This window comes from Centropristis striata, chromosome 22 (assembly GCF_030273125.1).
Source record: "Centropristis striata isolate RG_2023a ecotype Rhode Island chromosome 22, C.striata_1.0, whole genome shotgun sequence".
Classification (NCBI taxonomy): domain Eukaryota; kingdom Metazoa; phylum Chordata; class Actinopteri; order Perciformes; family Serranidae; genus Centropristis; species Centropristis striata.
This window is the reverse complement of record NC_081538.1, coordinates 14789251-14811182: the sequence shown is the minus strand read 5'-3', so window position 1 is coordinate 14811182 and position 21932 is coordinate 14789251. Positions and strand designations below refer to the sequence as shown.

Sequence of the window (21932 nt, the reverse complement as noted above, 5' to 3'; positions counted from 1 at the left end):
TAGGTATTATGGTTTTGCCAAAAATGCTTTCTGTTCGAGGCCAGAAATTTCAGTTTGTCCACCTCTGTCTGCGGAACTTTCTCCAACAGCAGTTAATTTCAGTTGATTGCTCTGCTCTTATTGGTCGACTCCACCTGGCCACGTGGTTGCTTAGCTACCAAAGCCTCCCCCCTCCCCCCTCCCTCCTCCAACACAGACATTCTAACTGATAACTGTCAGTTTACTCTAAGTAAACAGACATGTTGTTCTTCATAAAACATGAGACCTTATAACTTGACCATACATTGTCCAATCTTCCTCAAACTTGTCAAGCATGATGATGGTTCATCACTGACCACTTATACATAACAATATTTCATAAATTCCCGCCCTTTTTGATTAGCCACGCCCCCTTTCATAACCAATGAACCGTTTGTCCTAGAGACTTGTATGAGGTGTGAGTGTACTCAGCAGAAAGTCCCTGTTTAATCCCTGCCCCTTTTGATAAGCCACGAGAGTCACGGTCCAGAGGCAAGCACACAATCAAAATTTCTTTAGAAATTTTCCAGTTATTCTTCCGTTTCTTCCGTGTTGTTTTTCCGTCGACTACTCCTCCCAGAGTTTTGGTCGCACATACACAAAAAAGGTATCAAACCGACCGGCTCGCCCATGACCAGTGTGCTATGACTTTTCTAAGGGTTTCGACAAACGGTTTTCAAATTATTGGGCAAAAACACGTCAAAAAATCCCCCCAATGTAACCCTATGGAGAGTCTAGAGTGGTGATGTAATCAAACAGAGTGTAGAGGGAGAGAACGAATTGTCAAAAAATAAATTTGAAAACTGCGCTCCAGGCCGCAAATTTCACTCTACAGAAATAATTTATACATAGAAACGTAGGAAAATTTGTCCTCTCACTCACAATCCTCTGGTAAAGCTGTCAGAGTTATAGTTTGGGCGCAGGACGCACAGATGCACAAACAAAACACATCAACTGCCTCATTGGCTCCCATATTAAAAATGCAGGAAGATTTCTCCCCAAAATTTTTTTTACAGTTTTTTAAAATCGCTCTAACGAAGCTATTTTTTCATCTTTCTTTAAAAAAAATATATGTAGACGTTCAGGAAGAACTCAGGACGCTCAAAGTGAAGTCGGATCAATGATAGGTATTATGGTTTTGCCAAAAATGCTTTCTGTTCGAGGCCAGAATTTTCAGTTTGTCGACCTCTGTCTGCTCACTGTGATGGAACTGTCAGTTAATTTCAGTTGATTGCTCTGCTCTTATTGGTCGACTCCACCTGGCCACCTGGTTGCTTAGCTACCAAAGCCTCCCCCCTCCCTCCTCCAACACAGACATTTTAACCGATAACTGTCAGTTTACTCTAAGTGAACAGAGCTAATAACTTGACCATACATTGTCCAATCTTCCTCAAACTTGCCAAGCATGATGATGGTTCATCACTGACCACTTATACATAATAATGTTTCATAAATTCCCGCCCTTTTTGATTAGCCACGCCCCCTTTCATAACTAATGAACCGTTTGTCCTAGAAACTTATACAAGGTGTCAGATTACTCGGCATGAAGTCCCTGTTTAACTGGTGATTGATAACCCCGCCCCTTTTGATTAGCCACGCCCCCTTTCAACTAATGAACCGTTTGTCCTAGAGACTTGTATGAGGTGTCTGTGAACTTAGGATAGAGTCCCTGTTTAACTGCTGATTCAAGCCACGCCCCCTTTGAGTGACCACGCCCCCTTTTACTAACTTGTGAACCGTTTGTCCTACAGACTTGTATGAGGTATCTGTGAACTCAGGACAGAGTCACTGTTTGACTGTTGATTTGAGCCACGAGAATGATGGTCCAGAGGCAAGCACACAATCAAAATTTCTTTAGAAATTTTCTAGTTATTCTTCCGTTTCTTCCGTGTCATTTTTCGGTCGACTACTCCTCCCAGAGTTTTGGCCGCACATACACGAAAAAGGTATCAAATCGACCGGCTCGCCCATGACAAGTGTGCTATGACTTTTATAAGGGTTTCGACAAACGGTTTTCAAATTATTGGGCAAAAACACGTCAAAAAATCCCCCCAATGTAACCCTATGGAGAGTCTAGAGTGGGGATGTCATCAAACAGAGTGTAGAGGGAGAGAAGGAATTGTCAAAAAATAAATTTGAAAACTGCGCTCCAGGCCGCAAATTTCACTCTACAGAAATAATTTATACATAGAAACGTAGGAAAATTTGTCCTCTCACTCACAATCCTCTGGTAAAGCTGTCAGAGTTATAGTTTGGGCGCAGGACGCACAGATGCTCAAACAAAATGCACCAACTGCCGCATCGGCTCCCATATTAAAAATGAAGGAAGATTTCTCAAAAAAAAAATTTAACAGTTTTTTAAAATCGCTCTAACAAAGCTATTTTTTCATTTTTCTTAAAAAAAAACATATGTAGATGTTCAGGAAGAACTCAGGACGCTCAAAGTGAAGTCAGATCAATGATAGGTATTATGGTTTTGCCGAAAATGCTTTCTGTTCGAGGCCAGAATTTCAAGTTTGTCAACCTCTGTCTGCTCACTTTGATGGAACTGTCTCCATCGTCAGTTAATTTCAGTTGATTGCTCTGCTCTGATTGGTCGACTCCACCTGGCCATGTGGTTGCTTAGCTACCAAAGCCCCCCCCCCCTCCTCCAACACAGACATTCTAACTGATAACTGTCAGTTTACTCTAAGTAAACAAACATGGCGTTTTCTTCATAAAACACGAGACCTTATAACTTGACCATACATTGTCCAATCTGCCTCAAACTTGTCATGCATGATGATGGTTCATCACTTTTCAGTTCTACATAACAATAATTCATAAATTCCCGCCCTTTTTATTAGCCACGCCCCCTTTTACTAACTAATGAATCGTTTGTCCTAGAAACTTGTATAAGATGTCAGATTACTCAGCATAGAGTCCCTGTTTAATCCGTGCCCCTTTTGATAAGCCACGAGAGTCACGGTCCAGAGGCAAGCACACAATCAAAATTTCTTTAGGAATTTTCTAGTTTTGTGTGCTTGCTTGCAAAAGCACACTAACTACTATTCACCGGGCTTATTCTTATTTTTCTTCCGTTTCTTCCGTGTCATTTTTCGGTCGACTACTCCTCCCAGAGTTTTGGTCGCACATACACAAAAAAGGTATCAAACCGACCGGCTCGCCCATGACAAGTGTGCTATGACTTTTCTAAGGGTTTCGACAAACGGTTTTCAAATTATTGGGCAAAAACACGTCAAAAAATCCCCCCAATGTAACCCTATGGAGAGTCTAGAGTGGAGAAGTCATCAAACAGAGTGTAGAGGGAGAGAAAGAATTGTCAAAAAATAAATTTGAAAACTGCGCTCCAGGCCGCAAATTTCACTCTACAGAAATAATTTATACATAGAAACGTAGGAAAATTTGTCCTCTCACTCACAATCCTCTGGTAAAGCTGTCAGAGTTATAGTTTGGGCGCAGGACGCACAGATGCACAAACAAAATGCACCAACTGCCGCATCGGCTCCCATATTAAAAATGAAGGAAGATTTCTCAAAAAAAAAATTTAACAGTTTTTTAAAATCACTCTAACAAAGCTATTTTTTCATTTTTCTTAAAAAAAAACACATGTAGATGTTCAGGAAGAACTCAGGACGCTCAAAGTGAAGTCGGATCAATGATAGCTATTATGGTTTTGCCGAAAATGCTTTCTGTTCGAGGCCAGAATTTCAAGTTTGTCGACCTCTGTCTGCTCACTTTGATGGAACTGTCTCCATCGTCAGTTAATTTCAGTTGATTGCTCTGCTCTGATTGGTCGACTCCACCTGGCCACGTGGTTGCTTAGCTACCAAAGCCCCCCCCTCCTCCAACACAGACATTCTAACTGATAACTGTCAGTTTACTCTAAGTAAACAGACATGGCTTTCTTCATAAAACACGAGACCTTATAACTTGACCATACATTGTCCAATCTGCCTCAAACTTGTCATGCATGATGATGGTTCATCACTTTTCAGTTCTACATAACAATAATTCATAAATTCCCGCCCTTTTTATTAGCCACGCCCCCTTTTACTAACTAATGAACCGTTTCTCCTAGAAACTTGTATAAGATGTCAGATTACTCAGCATAGAGTCCCTGTTTAACTGGTGATTGATAACCCCGCCCCTTTTGATAAGCCACGCCCATTTTACTAACTAGTGAACCGTTTGTCCTAGAGACTTGTACGAGGTGTCAGTGCACTCAGCAGAAAGTCCCTGTTTAATCCGTGCCCCTTTTGATAAGCCACGAGAGTCACGGTCCAGAGGCAAGCACACAATCAAAATTTCTTTAGGAATTTTCTAGTTATTTTTAATCTTCCGTTTCTTCCGTGTCATTTTTCGGTCGACTACTCCTCCCAGAGTTTTGGCCGCACATACACAAAAAAGGTATCAAATCGACCGGCTCGCCCATGACAAGTGTGCTATGACTTTTCTAAGGGTTTCGACATACGGTTTTCAAATTATTGGGCAAAAACACGTCAAAAAATCCCCCCAATGTAACCCTATGGAGAGTCTAGAGTGGGGAAGTCATCAAACAGAGTGTAGAGGGAGAGAAAGAATTGTCAAAAAATAAATTTGAAAACTGCGCTCCAGGCCGCAAATTTCACTCTACAGAAATAATTTATACATAGAAACGTAGGAAAATTTGTCCTCTCACTCACAATCCTCTGGTAAAGCTGTCAGAGTTATAGTTTGGGCGCAGGACGCACAGATGCTCAAACAAAATGCACCAACTGCCGCATCGGCTCCCATATTAAAAATGAAGGAAGATTTCTCAAAAAAAAAATTTAACAGTTTTTTAAAATCGCTCTAACAAAGCTATTTTTTCATTTTTCTTAAAAAAAAAACATATGGAGATGTTCAGGAAGAACTCAGGACGCTCAAAGTAAAGTCGGATCAATGATAGGTATTATGGTTTTGCCGAAAATGCTTTCTGTTCGAGGCCAGAATTTCAAGTTTGTCGACCTCTGTCTGCTCACTTTGATGGAACTGTCTCCATCGTCAGTTAATTTCAGTTGATTGCTCTGCTCTGATTGGTCGACTCCACCTGGCCACGTGGTTGCTTAGCTACCAAAGCCCCCCCCTCCTCCAACACAGACATTCTAACTGATAACTGTCAGTTTACTCTAAGTAAACAGACATGGCTTTCTTCATAAAACACGAGACCTTATAACTTGACCATACATTGTCCAATCTGCCTCAAACTTGTCATGCATGATGATGGTTCATCACTTTTCAGTTCTACATAACAATAATTCATAAATTCCCGCCCTTTTTATTAGCCACGCCCCCTTTTACTAACTATTGAACCGTTTGTCCTAGAAACTTGTATAAGATGTCAGATTACTCAGCATAGAGTCCCTGTTTAACTGGTGATTGATAACCCCGCCCCTTTTGATAAGCCACGCCCATTTTACTAACTAGTGAACCGTTTGTCCTAGAGACTTGTATGAGGTGTGAGTGTACTCAGCAGAAAGTCCCTGTTTAATCCGTGCCCCTTTTGATAAGCCACGAGAGTCACGGTCCAGAGGCAAGCACACAATCAAAATTTCTTTAGGAATTTTCTAGTTATTCTTCCGTTTCTTCCGTGGTGTTTTTTCGGTCGACTACTCCTCCCAGAGTTTTGCTCGCACATACACAAAAAAGGTATCAAACCGACCGGCTCGCCCATGACAAGTGTGCTATGACTTTTATAAGGGTTCCGACAAACGGTTTTCAAATTATTGGGAAAAAACACGTCAAAAAATCCCCCCAATGTAACCCTATGGAGAGTCTAGAGTGGGGATGTAATCAAACAGAGTGTAGAGGGAGAGAAAGAATTGTCAAAAAATAAATTTGAAAACTGCGCTCCAGGCCGCAAATTTCACTCTACAGAAATAATTTATACATAGAAACGTAGGAAAATTTGTCCTCTCACTCACAATCCTCTGGTAAAGCTGTCAGAGTTATAGTTTTGGCGCAGGACGCACAGATGCACAAACAAAACACATCAACTGCCTCATTGGCTCCCATATTAAAAATGCAGGAAGATTTCTCCCCAAAATATTTTTTACAGTTTTTTAAAATCGCTCTAACAAAGCTATTTTTTCATCTTTCTTTAAAAAAAATATATGTAGACGTTCAGGAAGAACTCAGGACGCTCAAAGTGAAGTCGGATCAATGATAGGTATTATGGTTTTGCCAAAAATGCTTTCTGTTCGAGGCCAGAATTTTCAGTTTGTCGACCTCTGTCTGCTCACTGTGAAGGAACTGTCAGTTAATTTCAGTTGATTGCTCTGCTCTTATTGGTCGACTCCACCTGGCCACCTGGTTGCTTAGCTACAAAAGCCTCCCCCCTCCCCCCTCCCTCCTCCAACACAGACATTCTAACTGATAACTGTCAGTTTACTCTAAGTGAACAGACTTCATAAAACATGAGACCTTATAACTTGACCATACATTGTCCAATCTTCCTCAAACTTGCCAAGCATGATGATGGTTCATCACTGACCACTTATACATAATAATGTTTCATAAATTCCCGCCCTTTTTGATTAGCCACGCCCCCTTTCATAACTAATGAACCGTTTGTCCTAGAAACTTGTATAAAGTGTCAGATTACTCGGCATGAAGTCCCTGTTTAACTGGTGATTGATAACTCCGCCCCTTTTGATTAGCCACGCCCCCTTTCATAACTAATGAACCGTTTGTCCTAGAGTCTTGTATGAGGTGTCTGTGAACTCAGGACAGAGTCCCTGTTTAACTGCTGATTCAAGCCACGCCCCCTTTGAGTGACCACGCCCCCTTTTACTAACTTGTGAACCGTTTGTCCTACAGACTTGTATGAGGTATCTGTGAACTCAGGACAGAGTCACTGTTTGACTGTTGATTTGAGCCACGAGAATGATGGTCCAGAGGCAAGCACACAATCAAAATTTCTTTAGGAATTTTCTAGTTATTATTTTTAATCTTCCGTTTCTTCCGTGTCATTTTTCGGTCGACTACTCCTCCCAGAGTTTTGGCCGCACATACACAAAAAAGGTATCAAATCGACCGGCTCGCCCATGACAAGTGTGCTATGACTTTTCTAAGGGTTTCGACAAACGGTTTTCAAATTATTGGGCAAAAACACGTCAAAAAATCCCCCCAATGTAACCCTATGGAGAGTCTAGAGTGGGGAAGTCATCAAACAGAGTGTAGAGGGAGAGAAAGAATTGTCAAAAAATAAATTTGAAAACTGCGCTCCAGGCCGCAAATTTCACTCTACAGAAATAATTTATACATAGAAACGTAGGAAAATTTGTCCTCTCACTCACAATCCTCTGGTAAAGCTGTCAGAGTTATAGTTTGGGCGCAGGACGCACAGATGCTCAAACAAAATGCACCAACTGCCGCATCGGCTCCCATATTAAAAATGAAGGAAGATTTCTCAAAAAAAAAATTAAACAGTTTTTTAAAATCGCTCTAACAAAGCTATTTTTTCATTTTTCTTAAAAAAAAACATATGGAGATGTTCAGGAAGAACTCAGGACGCTCAAAGTAAAGTCGGATCAATGATAGGTATTATGGTTTTGCCGAAAATGCTTTCTGTTCGAGGCCAGAATTTCAAGTGTGTCGACCTCTGTCTGCTCACTTTGATGGAACTGTCTCCATCGTCAGTTAATTTCAGTTGATTGCTCTGCTCTGATTGGTCGACTCCACCTGGCCACGTGGTTGCTTAGCTACCAAAGCCCCCCCCCTCCTCCAACACAGACATTCTAACTGATAACTGTCAGTTTACTCTAAGTAAACAGACATGGCTTTCTTCATAAAACACGAGACCTTATAACTTGACCATACATTGTCCAATCTGCCTCAAACTTGTCATGCATGATGATGGTTCATCACTTTTCAGTTCTACATAACAATAATTCATAAATTCCCGCCCTTTTTATTAGCCACGCCCCCTTTTACTAACTATTGAACCGTTTGTCCTAGAAACTTGTATAAGATGTCAGATTACTCAGCATAGAGTCCCTGTTTAACTGGTGATTGATAACCCCGCCCCTTTTGATAAGCCACGCCCATTTTACTAACTAGTGAACCGTTTGTCCTAGAGACTTGTATGAGGTGTCAGTGCACTCAGCAGAAAGTCCCTGTTTAATCCCTGCCCCTTTTGATAAGCCACGAGAGTCACGGTCCAGAGGCAAGCACACAATCAAAATTTCTTTAGGAATTTTCTAGTTTTGTGTGCTTGCTTGCAAAAGCACACTAACTACTCTTCACCGGGCTTATTTTTATTATTATTTTTATTCTTCCGTTTCTTCCGTGTTGTTTTTCGGCCGACTACTCCTCCCAGAGTTTTGGTCGCACATACACAAAAAAGGTATCAAATCGACCGGCTCGCCCATGACAAGTGTGCTATGACTTTTCTAAGGGTTTCGACATACGGTTTTCAAATTATTGGGCAAAAACACGTCAAAAAATCCCCCCAATGTAACCCTATGGAGAGTCTAGAGTGGGGAAGTCATCAAACAGAGTGTAGAGGGAGAGAAAGAATTGTCAAAAAATAAATTTGAAAACTGCGCTCCAGGCCGCAAATTTAACTCTACAGAAATAATTTATACATAGAAACGTAGGAAAATTTGTCCTCTCACTCACAATCCTCTGGTAAAGCTGTCAGAGTTATAGTTTGGGCGCAGGACGCACAGATGCTCAAACAAAATGCACCAACTGCCGCATCGGCTCCCATATTAAAAATGAAGGAAGATTTCTCCAAAAAAAAATTTAACAGTTTTTTAAAATCGCTCTAACAAAGCTATTTTTTCATTTTTCTTAAAAAAAAAACATATGGAGATGTTCAGGAAGAACTCAGGACGCTCAAAGTGAAGTCGGATCAATGATAGGTATTATGGTTTTGCCGAAAATGCTTTCTGTTCGAGGCCAGAATTTCAAGTTTGTCGACCTCTGTCTGCTCACTTTGATGGAACTGTCTCCATCGTCAGTTAATTTCAGTTGATTGCTCTGCTCTGATTGGTTGACTCCACCTGGCCACGTGGTTGCTTAGCTACCAAAGCCCCCCCCCCTCCTCCAACACAGACATTCTAACTGATAACTGTCAGTTTACTCTAAGTAAACAGACATGGCTTTCTTCATAAAACACGAGACCTTATAACTTGACCATACATTGTCCAATCTGCCTCAAACTTGTCATGCATGATGATGGTTCATCACTTTTCAGTTCTACATAACAATAATTCATAAATTCCCGCCCTTTTTATTAGCCACGCCCCCTTTTACTAACTAATGAACCGTTTGTCCTAGAAACTTGTATAAGATGTCAGATTACTCAGCATAGAGTCCCTGTTTAACTGGTGATTGATAACCCCGCCCCTTTTGATAAGCCACGCCCATTTTACTAACTAGTGAACCGTTTGTCCTAGAGACTTGTATGAGGTGTGAGTGCACTCAGCAGAAAGTCCCTGTTTAATCCCCGCCCCTTTTGATAAGCCACGAGAGTCACGGTCCAGAGGCAAGCACACAATCAAAATTTCTTTAGGAATTTTCTAGTTATTCTTCCGTTTCTTCCGTGTCATTTTTCGGTCGACTACTCCTCCCAGAGTTTTGGTCGCACATACACAAAAAAGGTATCAAATCGACCGGTTCGCCCATGACAAGTGTGCTATGACTTTTATAAGGGTTTCGACAAACGGTTTTCAAATTATTGGGCAAAAACACGTCAAAAAATCCCCCCAATGTAACCCTATGGAGAGTCTAGAGCGGTGATGTCATCAAACAGAGTGTAGAGGGAGAGAACGAATTGTCAAAAAATTAATTTGAAAACTGCACTCCAGGCCGCAAATTTCACTCTACAGAAATAATTTATACATAGAAACGTAGGAAAATTTGTCCTCTCACTCACAATCCTCTGGTAAAGCTGTCAGAGTTATAGTTTGGGCGCAGGATGCACAGATGCACAAACAAAACGCACCAACTGCCTCATTGGCTCCAATATTAAAAATGCAGGAAGATTTCTCCCCAAAAAAAATTTAACCGTTTTTTTAAATCGCTCTAACAAAGCTATTTTTTCATCTTTCTTAAAAAAAAACATATGTAGATGTTCAGGAAGAACTCAGGACGCTCAAAGTGAAGTCGGATCAATGATAGGTATTATGGTTTTGCCAAAAATGCTTTCTGTTCGAAGCCAGAAATTTCAGTTTGTCCACCTCTGTCTGCGGAACTTTCTCCAACAGCAGTTAATTTCAGTTGATTGCTCTGCTCTTATTGGTCGACTCCACCTGGCCACGTGGTTGCTTAGCTACCAAAGCCTCCCCCCTCCCCCCTCCCCTCCTCCAACACAGACATTCTAACTGATAACTGTCAGTTTACTCTAAGTAAACAGACATGTTGTTCTTCATAAAACATGAGACCTTATAACTTGACCATACATTGTCCAATCTTCCTCAAACTTGTCAAGCATGATGATGGTTCATCACTGACCACTTATACATAACAATATTTCATAAATTCCCGCCCTTTTTGATTAGCCACGCCCCCTTTCATAACCAATGAACCGTTTGTCCTAGAGACTTGTATGAGGTGTGAGTGTACTCAGCAGAAAGTCCCTGTTTAATCCCTGTCCCTTTTGATAAGCCACGAGAGTCACGGTCCAGAGGCAAGCACACAATCAAAATTTCTTTAGAAATTTTCTAGTTTATTTGCTACTATGTAATCTATTATTCTATTAGTCTATTTTTATTTTATTTTTTTATCGTGCTCTTCTTTTTAATTATTTGTTTATTGTTTTCATCTTTTTTATCTAGCTTTTTTTTTTTTTTTACTTTTTATTACTATTATTTACTTTTATTTTTTCCATCCATCCATCTATTTTCCTCCGCTTATCCAGGGCCGGGTCGCAGGGGCAGCAGGCTAAGCAGGCTAAGCAGGGCATTCCTGGCGTCCCCAGGCGTTTATTTTTCATTTTATTTTACCTTACTTTATTTCTATTTATTTTAACTAATTAATTTCTAAGCTGCCTCCAGTGTTTCCCCACTGCTCCACGTCGAGATGGAGCTTCCTCGGTTTGTGCTTTGTTTATAATAGGATGGTGTTATATTATTATTATTATTGTTTTCTCCTTTTTATGTGAAGAACTTTTTGTCACATTTCTTTTGTATGAAAGTGCTCTACAAATAAAGTCTGATTGATTGTTTTTCCTGTCTGCTGCAGGTATAAGGAGGCGGAGGAGGACTGCACCAGAGCCATCTCTCTGGACAAAACTTACTCCAAGGCTTTCGCCCGTCGTGCCACCGCCAGAGTGGCTTTAAGGAAACTGGAGGAGGCCAAACAAGGTGCAACACTGTCCTCCAGTGGCAAACAGCAGCAACAACAGTCTGTCTGCAAGACCAAAAAGCTCTCCTCTATTTAGCTGAATTTTTCAAGATAATCTGTGTTTTTATAGTTGATTCTATTTTCTATTTTCTTTACTTATGTCACAATATTGGTTTTATTCTATTTTCATCCAGTTAACAGCTTAGTTACAAGTTATGTTTTTTTCTAAATAAGCTTAACCATTTGATGCAACAACAACATATAAACACCTTCTAATACACAACATGGGTCAAAAATAACCTGCATTAATTTCCCATGTTATTTCATGCTGGCTGTGTGTTTAAATATCTTTTTTTTATTACAACAGATCATTATGTCCGTTTTTCCTTTCATACTTTATGAAGAAACCTAGTTTTTGTATTATTACATCTAGTTTACACACGTGGGTCAATAATGACCTTGTGCATTAGAAGCGTAGTGATACAAAAAGGGTTTTTATTCAAAAAGTAAGAAATTAAAACAAAAAATTAGGATGTATGATGATCAAAAACAAGTTATTTGAGGAAAACCTGGAAACAGTGAATGATGAAATTAATTTATTGCCAAGATATAGAACATTAAAACTTAGTCAGGTCACTTTAGACCCAGGTTGTGTATCAAAGGGTTAACCAAACAGACAAGCGTTCAAAAAGAGTTGTTTTCAAATAAAACTGCCAGAAACTGCAATGAAATAATATGAGGAAGGATTGATATTAGCTATTATTGACTTTTTGGTTATATAAAAACACTCTGTGTGTGTGTCTTTGTGTTACAGATTTTCAGGAGGTCTTAAAACTGGAACCAGGGAACAAGCAGGCCCTGAATGAGCTCCAGAAACTCCAGATTGTACGTGTTAAGATTCTGTTAGAGATCTGATTATGGCATCAGCATAAACAATTAAAGTCCAGTCTAATGTACAGTGACAATGGCACTTCAGACTTGATCAGGTTGGATCTTCTACAGACTTATCTTCTCTTTCCTTGATGTCTTCCTGTCGTTTCAGGACGTGGCTTCCAGCGGCCTTCTTCAACCAGCAGACGGCTCACAGAGGAGAACAGTTCAGCCAATAGACAAACCAACACACCTACGATCTACTGTGAGTTTTTCCCCTCGGTGCAGGAGTCAGAGTCAGATTTTCCTTTATTATCATTGCACAAAGTGACAAGTACTAGGACAACGAAATTAGCCATCAACCCGTCCGAACGTATACTTAAACACACATAGAATATGACAGAGGTGGACAGGACAGGAAGACAGAGATGAAAGAAAGAAATACAGCACAAGGTGAGGAGAGGAAATGAGGAAAAAACAATGAAAAATACCTTGGCAACATAAGCACATGAACACTTCACAACATGAACAGACTTATGACATGCCACAGGGAAGGGGGGAGCCAGCATAGTCAAGCAGCCATCCGGTCCCGCAGCTATTACAGCGCTGGTCACAGACCCGTTTGTCTCGCTGGGGCTGTGAAGCGTCGAAGGCATTGGTTGGGGGGTGAGGATGTTTGCATGTCTGTGTATGTGTGGGAATTCGAGTGTGTAAGCCTGAGACCCACAGTACCCAATCAGTCCCCGTCTCAGCTCGATAGAATGTCAAAAAGCGATAACCTAGCGCTTGCGATGGAGACAACCTTAGTAGGCCCCAGACAGCAGCAGACAGTCAACAGGTGTCTGTAGAAGGTTGAGGGGGCAGGGGAAGTCGAGTCTCGCTGCAATGCTCAACCAGGGGAATTTATTTTCCAGTAGGGCTGTTTAGGCTATTTTATTTTCCAAACTTTGAAAAAGGCAGTACATTTTAATAACAAATACAAAACATGATGACAGACATAAGAATGAGAAGACTTAGAGAAACCACGATTCTAATTTTTGAAAGAAGAAGCCATTACTTTGGGCTCCATTAAGTTGAGATTAGCAATTGTCTTTGTATTTGTATTAAGGCTAAAATATAAAATATAATATTATATATGAATATATTTTATATGTATTGAATATTAAACAATTGAAAAAAAGTAGATTGGTATTGAAAACAATGTGTCAGTTTTGTTTTTATAGAATCTGTGCTTGTAGAAAAAATACCAATAAGTTGTCTGACACATTATTTCTGTCTAGTTGACCTCATGTCTTCAGCATGCTTTAACATTACTTGTCCACCGGTGGCAGGAAAGACAACAATGTAGACTGGGTTCTGTAATTATCATTTTGTGGTGTCTTTACTAGAATTTAGTCCAATCAGTGATCTGAACCTTTTGTCAATCTCTTGACTGATTCTGAACTTGTGATGGTCTTCAGAAACCTCTGAGGAGGATCGATATTGAGGAAGTGAGTGGAAAGGTGACCGTGTCTGAGGTCGAGTCAGCTGGGTCCAAGTCCTTCATCCAGGAAGTGATGAGAGAGTCGGAGGACCAATCATCTCCACTGTCAACATCACCCAGCGCCAAGATGATCAAGATCGAGGAGATAGCAGAAGTTCCTTCCAAATCATCTGAGCAGTTAGTGGCGCTATTATTATACAGTCATGGAAAATTTTAGACCACCGTTTTTCTTCAATTTCTTGTTCATTTTAATGAAATCCTGATACAACTAAAGGTACATTTGTTTGGACAAATATATAAAATAAAACATAATATACATTTTCCATGGTTTTCTTGATAATGATTTTGGTTATTATCAAGAATGTTTCCATGACTGTAGATGTAAAAATGACCAAAAAGGACACAGAATTATCGAAATAGAAACAAATTGACCAAAAAAAGATGTAAAAATTACTAATAAAGACACAAAATGACCCAAAATAGATGTAAAAATGATCAAAAAAGACATAAAATTACCCCACAAAAGGGCAAAATTACCAACAAAATGACCAAAGAATCTGAGGTAAACTGTTCTCCAGCAGAGCAGCGTTGGAGTTGGAGCTGATATTTTGCCATTTTCCATGGTTTTCTTGATAATAATTTTGGTTTTTATCAAGAAAACCATGGAAAATGTCGAGATATCAGCTCTTAAATTAAACTCTTATCAGCTATTTGTGTTATTATTATATTTGTCCAAACAAATGTACCTTTAGTTGTAGTTGTACGTTGTAACAAAACAAGGGTGGTCTAATCATTTTTTCCATGACTGTGTGTGTATTTAAGTGTTCTTAACATGCCTGTAAAGTTTTAATTGTTGCATCATTGTGTGTGATGTGGAATGGATCATTTCCACCCTTTAAACAGATGTTCTGCTTCTGTTTCCCAGACTGAGTGTTCGCAGACAGACCAAACAAGCGGAGCAGGAGAAAATGGTTCATCCTCCTAAATGTCCAGAAAGCTCCTCCTCCACAGAAACAGACCTGCCTCCTCCACCCAGCAGCAGCTTCCAGCTGGAGGCCGACCTCCGCAAGATCGGGAACCAACCCCAAGTCATTTACAGATATCTGAGGGTGAGCTGGGCTGTACTGGTGACAGGCTTATGTTATATATTATATGCTGTCTGCAGTATTGGTATTGATTTATGTAGATTTAGTCAAGCTCTCTGTCTGAGGGTGCTTTCACACCTGAAAGTCCGGACCAAGGTCCGAATTCTGTTACATTGTATACATTTGGTCCGGTTGGTTTTGGTTTCACACTGCAAAAAGAAGAACGGACTTTACAAGACAATTCTACTGGACACGTCATCTCCCTATGTACTTCCGCGGCTCATTTTGTTTTGGTTACGCTGCGTTGTTAGGCCGGCCGGCATCTGACGTCAGTGTTACTTCTAACTTGCTTACACAAAATGAATCCAGCGAGACACCTTTTACTCCGTTTAAGTCCTTTTCCCATGCGTTATTTCAGTCTTGTGGCAGTGAAGGTTTCTGCTGCTGTCCTCAGCTCTGTTGTGCACACAATTAAATGTTTGTCCTTGGTCTTGTGTTACCTTGCCGCTGATTAGTGATTGTGCTCACCTGCTGAGGCGCGCCGCGGAGCAACGCACACGCCATAGCGTGCATGCAGCAGCACGGCCGCTGTCACACACACGCAGCTGCACCTCCAGGCAGATCGCCGCAAGAAATACTTTTGCTGGTCTTTTGCTACCTGCAGCACCAGCTTAATCAGCAATACGTGAGAGTGCTTGGTATTCGCAAGTACCGTAATTCGAGAGCAGAAGAAGAAAAAAACTTCCTGTCATTGATACGAAGGTCCGAACTATAAAAAAGTTGTTTTCACACTGCAAAAGGTTCGGACCTTGGTTCGTTTGGTCCGGACCGAGACCACCTCTTTTGGTCGGACCAAACTTTGGTCCTTTGGTCCGGACCGTGGTCCGCGGCACCTTTCACACCTGGAATTTAGGTTCGGATCAAACTGAAAAGTCCGAAAGTCCGGACCAAACGAGATAGGTGTGAAAGCGCCCTAACAGCTGCTTTTTAGGTGATGCATTTTTCTCATTGCCGTGAGAACATAAACGGGTCAGATTTCCAAAGATGTCCTTTTATTCAAAATCACCAACAAATATGACTTTATTCTGAAATCACAATATATCACTTTCTATTAATTCTGAGAGTCTTTAAAGTTTGACAAAATACAATATATATGATCAATTGAACAAACAAATCAGGACAGAATTAATGTAATGAATGTAAGGACATTTTTAATTTACAGGAATAGGATTCAAGCTAAACTGATGGAATAGGATACAGAAAACAAATATACAAAATAAAAAATGATAGTCTTTTTAAATTTCCTTTCCCTTTTTTATTTTCCCCCTATTTATTACATTTATTCAGAAAATGTATTACTAGTAATTGTATTAATTTGATTATTATTATTATTATTATAATCTTTTTTTTTTCTTTTTTTTTAGAGACATATAGCAACTTTTATGTTTAAAGTTGATACTTCCCTTTTTTTAAACTTAAATTTTATTTCAGCTTATACAAACTGTATATATACTGTATATATATATATATATACAAATTCATATTTAGTCGGCTGTTTTTCATTTGTGATCTGCTTAATACAGCATTAAAGTATATACATCAGGTCAAATATGTATAAATGATATGGTTAAACAAAAGTAACACAAACAAACAATAAGTAATTAAACTAGAAAATTCCTAAAGAAATTTTGATTGTGTGCTTGCCTCTGGACCGTGACTCTCGTGGCTTATCAAAAGGGGCAGGGATTAAACAGAGACTTCCTGCTGAGTACACTGACACCTCATACAAGTCTCTAGGACAAACGGTTCACTAGTTAGTAAAAGGGGGCGTGGCTAATCAAAGGGGCGGGGTTATCAATCACCAGTTAAACAGGGACTCTGTCCTGAGTTCACAGACACTTCATACAAGTCTGTAGGACAAACCGTTCATTATTTAGTAAAAGGGGGCGTGGCTAATAAAAAAGGGCGGGTTTATCAATCACCAGTTAAACAGGGACTCTATGCCGAGTAATCTGACACCTCATACAAGTTTCTAGGACAAACAGTTCATTAGTTAGTTAAAGGGGCGTGGCTAATCAAAAGGGGCGGGGTAATCAATCACCAGTTAAACAGGGACTCTATGCCGAGTAATCTGACACCTTATACAAGTTTCTAGGACAAACGGTTCATTGGTTATGAAAGGGGGCGTGGCTAATCAAAAAGGGCGGGAATTTATGAAATATTGTTATGTATAAGTGGTCAGTGATGAACCATCATCATGCTTGACAAGTTTGAGGAAGATTGGACAATGTATGGTCAAGTTATAAGGTCTCATGTTTTATGAAGTCTGTTCACTTTGAGTAAACTGACAGTTATCAGTTAGAATGTCTGTGTTGGAGGGGGGAGGGGGGAGGCTTTGGTAGCTAAGCAACCAGGTGGCCAGGTGGAGTCGACCAATAAGAGCAGAGCAATCAACTGAAATTAATAGCTGTTGGAGACAGTTCCGCAGACAGAGGTGGACAAACTGAAAATTCTGGCCTCGAACAGAAAGCATTTTTGGCAAAACCATAATACCTATCATTGATCCGACTTCACTTTGAGCGCCCTGAGTTCTTCCTGAACATCTACATATGTTTTTTTTTAAGAAAGATGAAAAAATAGCTTTGTTAGAGCGATTTTAAAAAACTGTTAAATTTTTTTTGGGGAGAAATCTTCCTGCATTTTTAATATGGGAGCCAATGAGGCAGTTGGTGCATTTTGTTTGTGCATCTGTGCGTCCTGCGCCAAAACTATAACTCTGACAGCTTTACCAGAGGATTGTGAGTGAAAGGACAAATTTTTCTACGTTTCTATGTATAAATTATTTCTGTAGAGTGAAATTTGCAGCCTGGAGCGCAGTTTTCAAATTTATTTTTTGACAATTCGTTCTCTCCCTCTACACTCTGTTTGATGACATCACCACTCTAGACTCTCCATAGGGTTACATTGGGGGGATTTTTTGACGTGTTTTTGCCCAATAATTTGAAAACCGTTTGTCGAAACCCTTATAAAAGTCATAGCACACTTGTCATGGGCGAGCCGGTTGATTTGATACCTTTTTTGTGTATGTGCGACCAAAACTCTGGGAGGAGTAGTCGACCGAAAAATGACACGGAAGAAACGGAAGAAATATAAAAACTAGAAAATTTCTAAAGAAATTTTGATTGTGTGCTTGCCTCTGGCCCTTGATTCTCGTTGCTTAAATCACCAGTTTAACAGACACTTCATGCCGAGTAATCTGACACCTTATACAAGTTTCTAGGACAAACGGTTCATTAGTTATGAAAAGGGGCGTGGCTAATCAAAAGGGGCGGGGTCATCGATCAGCAGTTAAACAGGGACTCTGTCCTGAGTTCACAGACACCTCATACAAGTCTGTAGGACAAACGGTTCAGTAGTTAGTAAAAAGGGGCGTGGCTACTCAAAGGGGGCGTGGCTTTAATCACCATTCACACAGGGACTCTGTCCTGAGTTCACAGACACCTCATACGAGTCTGTACGACAAACGGTTCACAAGTTAGTAAAAAGGGGCGTGGCTACTCAAGGGGGCGTGCCTTCAATCACCAGTAAAACAGGGGCTCCGTCCTGAGTTCACAGACACCTCATACAAGTCTGTAGCACAAACGGTTCACTAGTTAGTAAAAAGGGGCGTGGCTACTCAAAGGGGGCGTGGCTTCAATCACCAGTTAAACAGGGACTCTGTCCTGAGTTCACAGACACCTCATACAAGTCTGTAGGACAAACGGTTCATTAGTTAAGAAAGGGGGCGTGGCTAATCAAAAGGGGCGGGAATTTATGAAATATTGTTATGTAGACAATCAGTGATGAGCCATCATCATGTATTACAAGTTTGAGGGAGGGGGGGGGGGGGGCTTTGGTAGCTAAGCAACCACGTGGCCAGGTGGAGTGGACCAATCAGAGCAGAGCAATCAACAGAAACTAACTGTCACTGACAATGCTTTGCTAAAGTGAGCAGCCAGAGGTGGACAAACTGAAAATTCTGGCCTCGAACAGAAAGCATTTTCGGCAAAACCATAATACCTATCACTGATCCGACTTCACTTTGAGCGTCCTGAGTTCTTCCTGAACGTCTACATATATTTTTTTTTAAGAAAAATGAAAAAATAGCTTTGTTAGAGCGATCTAAAAAAACGGTAAAATCTGATTATTTCAAAAATCCTTGTGTGTTTTTAATATGGGACTCAATGGGGCAGTTGTTGCGTTTTGGTGGCACTTCTCTGTGTCCTGCGCCCAAACTAAAACTCTGACAGCTTTACCAGAGGATTGTGAGTGAGACCACAAATTTTCCTACGTTTCTATGTACAAATTATTTCTGTAGAGTGAAATTTGCGGCCTGGAGCGCAGTTTTCAAATTTATTTTTTGACAATTCCTTCTCTCCCTCTACACTCTGCTTGATGACATCACCACTCTGGACTCTGAACATTCCGCGCAATACACACACATGGGAAAATCGCCCTCCCCATTAGTTTGGAAAAATGGAAATGTTTTCGCACTTCGTGCGAAAACTACACGTGCAATCGCTCTGAAATTTCACAGGACTAGAGTTAAATTCAGGCCCTACAACTTTCTAAATCGGTTCGGAATTTTACGAGCAACGGTTTGCGAATGGTGAGGCCCCAAAGTTGGCGCAATGCGTTCCGGATGGGCCGAAAAGTGCACGTTTGTGCAAGTTGTGCGAAAACGTGCGCGCCGATCGCTAATAAAAGTCATTCCACACGATTCCCGATTAGGGCGCAACTTTTGACGTTTTTACTTTTCGCGATTTCTCAAAGCTGCGAGACTAGTTACGCGCCAAAGTTTTTACGGAAGAATAATCTATAATAATAATAATAACTAGAAACAAAATTCCAGGGAAATTTTGGAGTGCCACGGGACTACTGCCGGATGATTCTCGTGGTTTAAATCAGCAGTTAAACAGGGACTCTGTCCTGAGTTCACAGACACCTCATACAAGTCTGTAGGACAAACGGTTCAGTAGTTAGTAAAAAGGGGCGTGGCTACTCAAAGGGGGCGTGGCTTTAATCACCATTCACACAGGGACTCTGTCCTGAGTTCACAGACACCTCATACGAGTCTGTACGACAAACGGTTCACAAGTTAGTAAAAAGGGGCGTGGCTACTCAAGGGGGCGTGCCTTCAATCACCAGTAAAACAGGGGCTCCGTCCTGAGTTCACAGACACCTCATACAAGTCTGTAGCACAAACGGTTCACTAGTTAGTAAAAAGGGGCGTGGCTACTCAAAGGGGGCGTGGCTTCAATCACCAGTTAAACAGGGACTCTGTCCTGAGTTCACAGACACCTCATACAAGTCTGTAGGACAAACGGTTCATTAGTTAAGAAAGGGGGCGTGGCTAATCAAAAGGGGCGGGAATTTATGAAATATTGTTATGTAGACAATCAGTGATGAGCCATCATCATGTATTACAAGTTTGAGGGAGGGGGGGGGGGGGGCTTTGGTAGCTAAGCAACCACGTGGCCAGGTGGAGTGGACCAATCAGAGCAGAGCAATCAACAGAAACTAACTGTCACTGACAATGCTTTGCTAAAGTGAGCAGCCAGAGGTGGACAAACTGAAAATTCTGGCCTCGAACAGAAAGCATTTTCGGCAAAACCATAATACCTATCACTGATCCGACTTCACTTTGAGCGTCCTGAGTTCTTCCTGAACGTCTACATATATTTTTTTTTAAGAAAAATGAAAAAATAGCTTTGTTAGAGCGATCTAAAAAAACGGTAAAATCTGATTATTTCAAAAATCCTTGTGTGTTTTTAATATGGGACTCAATGGGGCAGTTGTTGCGTTTTGGTGGCACTTCTCTGTGTCCTGCGCCCAAACTAAAACTCTGACAGCTTTACCAGAGGATTGTGAGTGAGACCACAAATTTTCCTACGTTTCTATGTACAAATTATTTCTGTAGAGTGAAATTTGCGGCCTGGAGCGCAGTTTTCAAATTTATTTTTTGACAATTCCTTCTCTCCCTCTACACTCTGCTTGATGACATCACCACTCTGGACTCTGAACATTCCGCGCAATACACACACATGGGAAAATCGCCCTCCCCATTAGTTTGGAAAAATGGAAATGTTTTCGCACTTCGTGCGAAAACTACACGTGCAATCGCTCTGAAATTTCACAGGACTAGAGTTAAATTCAGGCCCTACAACTTTCTAAATCGGTTCGGAATTTTACGAGCAACGGTTTGCGAATGGTGAGGCCCCAAAGTTGGCGCAATGCGTTCCGGATGGGCCGAAAAGTGCACGTTTGTGCACGTTGTGCGAAAACGTGCGCGCCGATCGCTAATAAAAGTCATTCCACACGATTCCCGAATAGGGCGCAACTTTTGACGTTTTTACTTTTCGCGATTTCTCAAAGCTGCGAGACTAGTTACGCGCCAAAGTTTTTACGGAAGAATAATCTATAACTAGAAAATTTCTAAAGAAATTTTGATTGTGTGCTTGCCTCTGGACCATCATTCTCGTGGCTCAAATCAACAGTCAAACTGGGACTCTGTCCTGAGTTCACAGACACCTCATACAAGTCTGTAGGAGAAACGGTTCATTATTTATGAAAGGGGGCGTGGCTAATCAAAAAGGGCGGGAATTTATGAAACATTGTTATGTATAAGTGGTCAGTGATGAACCATCATCATGCTTGGCAAGTTTGAGGAAGATTGGACAATGTATGGTCAAGTTATAAGGTCTCATGTTTTATGAAGTCTGTTCACTTAGAGTAAACTGACAGTTATCAGTTAGAATGTCTGTGTTGGAGGAGGGAGGGGGGAGGGGGGAGGCTTTGGTAGCTAAGCAACCACGTGGCCAGGTGGAGTCGACCAATAAGAGCAGAGCAATCAACTGAAATTAACTGCTGTTGGAGACAGTTCCGCAGACAGAGGTGGACAAACTGAAAATTCTGGCCTCGAACAGAAAGCATTTTTGGCAAAACCATAATACCTATCATTGATCCGACTTCACTTTCAGCGTCCTGAGTTCTTCCTCAACGTCTACATATATTTTTTTTTTAAGAAAAATGAAAAAATAGCTTTGTTAGAGCGATTTAAAAAAACTCTTCCATCTAATTTTTTCCAAAATCTCCCTGCATTTTTAATATGGGAGCCAATGAGG

The 21932-nt window shown here is 40.7% G+C and overlaps 1 protein-coding gene across 2 annotated transcripts in view; it reads left to right on the top strand.

Annotated features, from left to right (window-relative positions):
- The window catches only part of rpap3 (RNA polymerase II associated protein 3), a 46961-nt gene that overhangs the window by 18523 nt on the left and 6506 nt on the right, over positions 1 to 21932 (top strand). For both annotated transcript variants that reach the window (XM_059325884.1, XM_059325885.1), the window contains 5 exons: positions 11230 to 11351; positions 12146 to 12216; positions 12374 to 12466; positions 13662 to 13861; positions 14610 to 14793. In XM_059325884.1, the coding sequence (XP_059181867.1) occupies positions 11230 to 11351; positions 12146 to 12216; positions 12374 to 12466; positions 13662 to 13861; positions 14610 to 14793 (670 nt within the window). The remainder of the gene's footprint in view (positions 1 to 11229; positions 11352 to 12145; positions 12217 to 12373; positions 12467 to 13661; positions 13862 to 14609; positions 14794 to 21932) is intronic.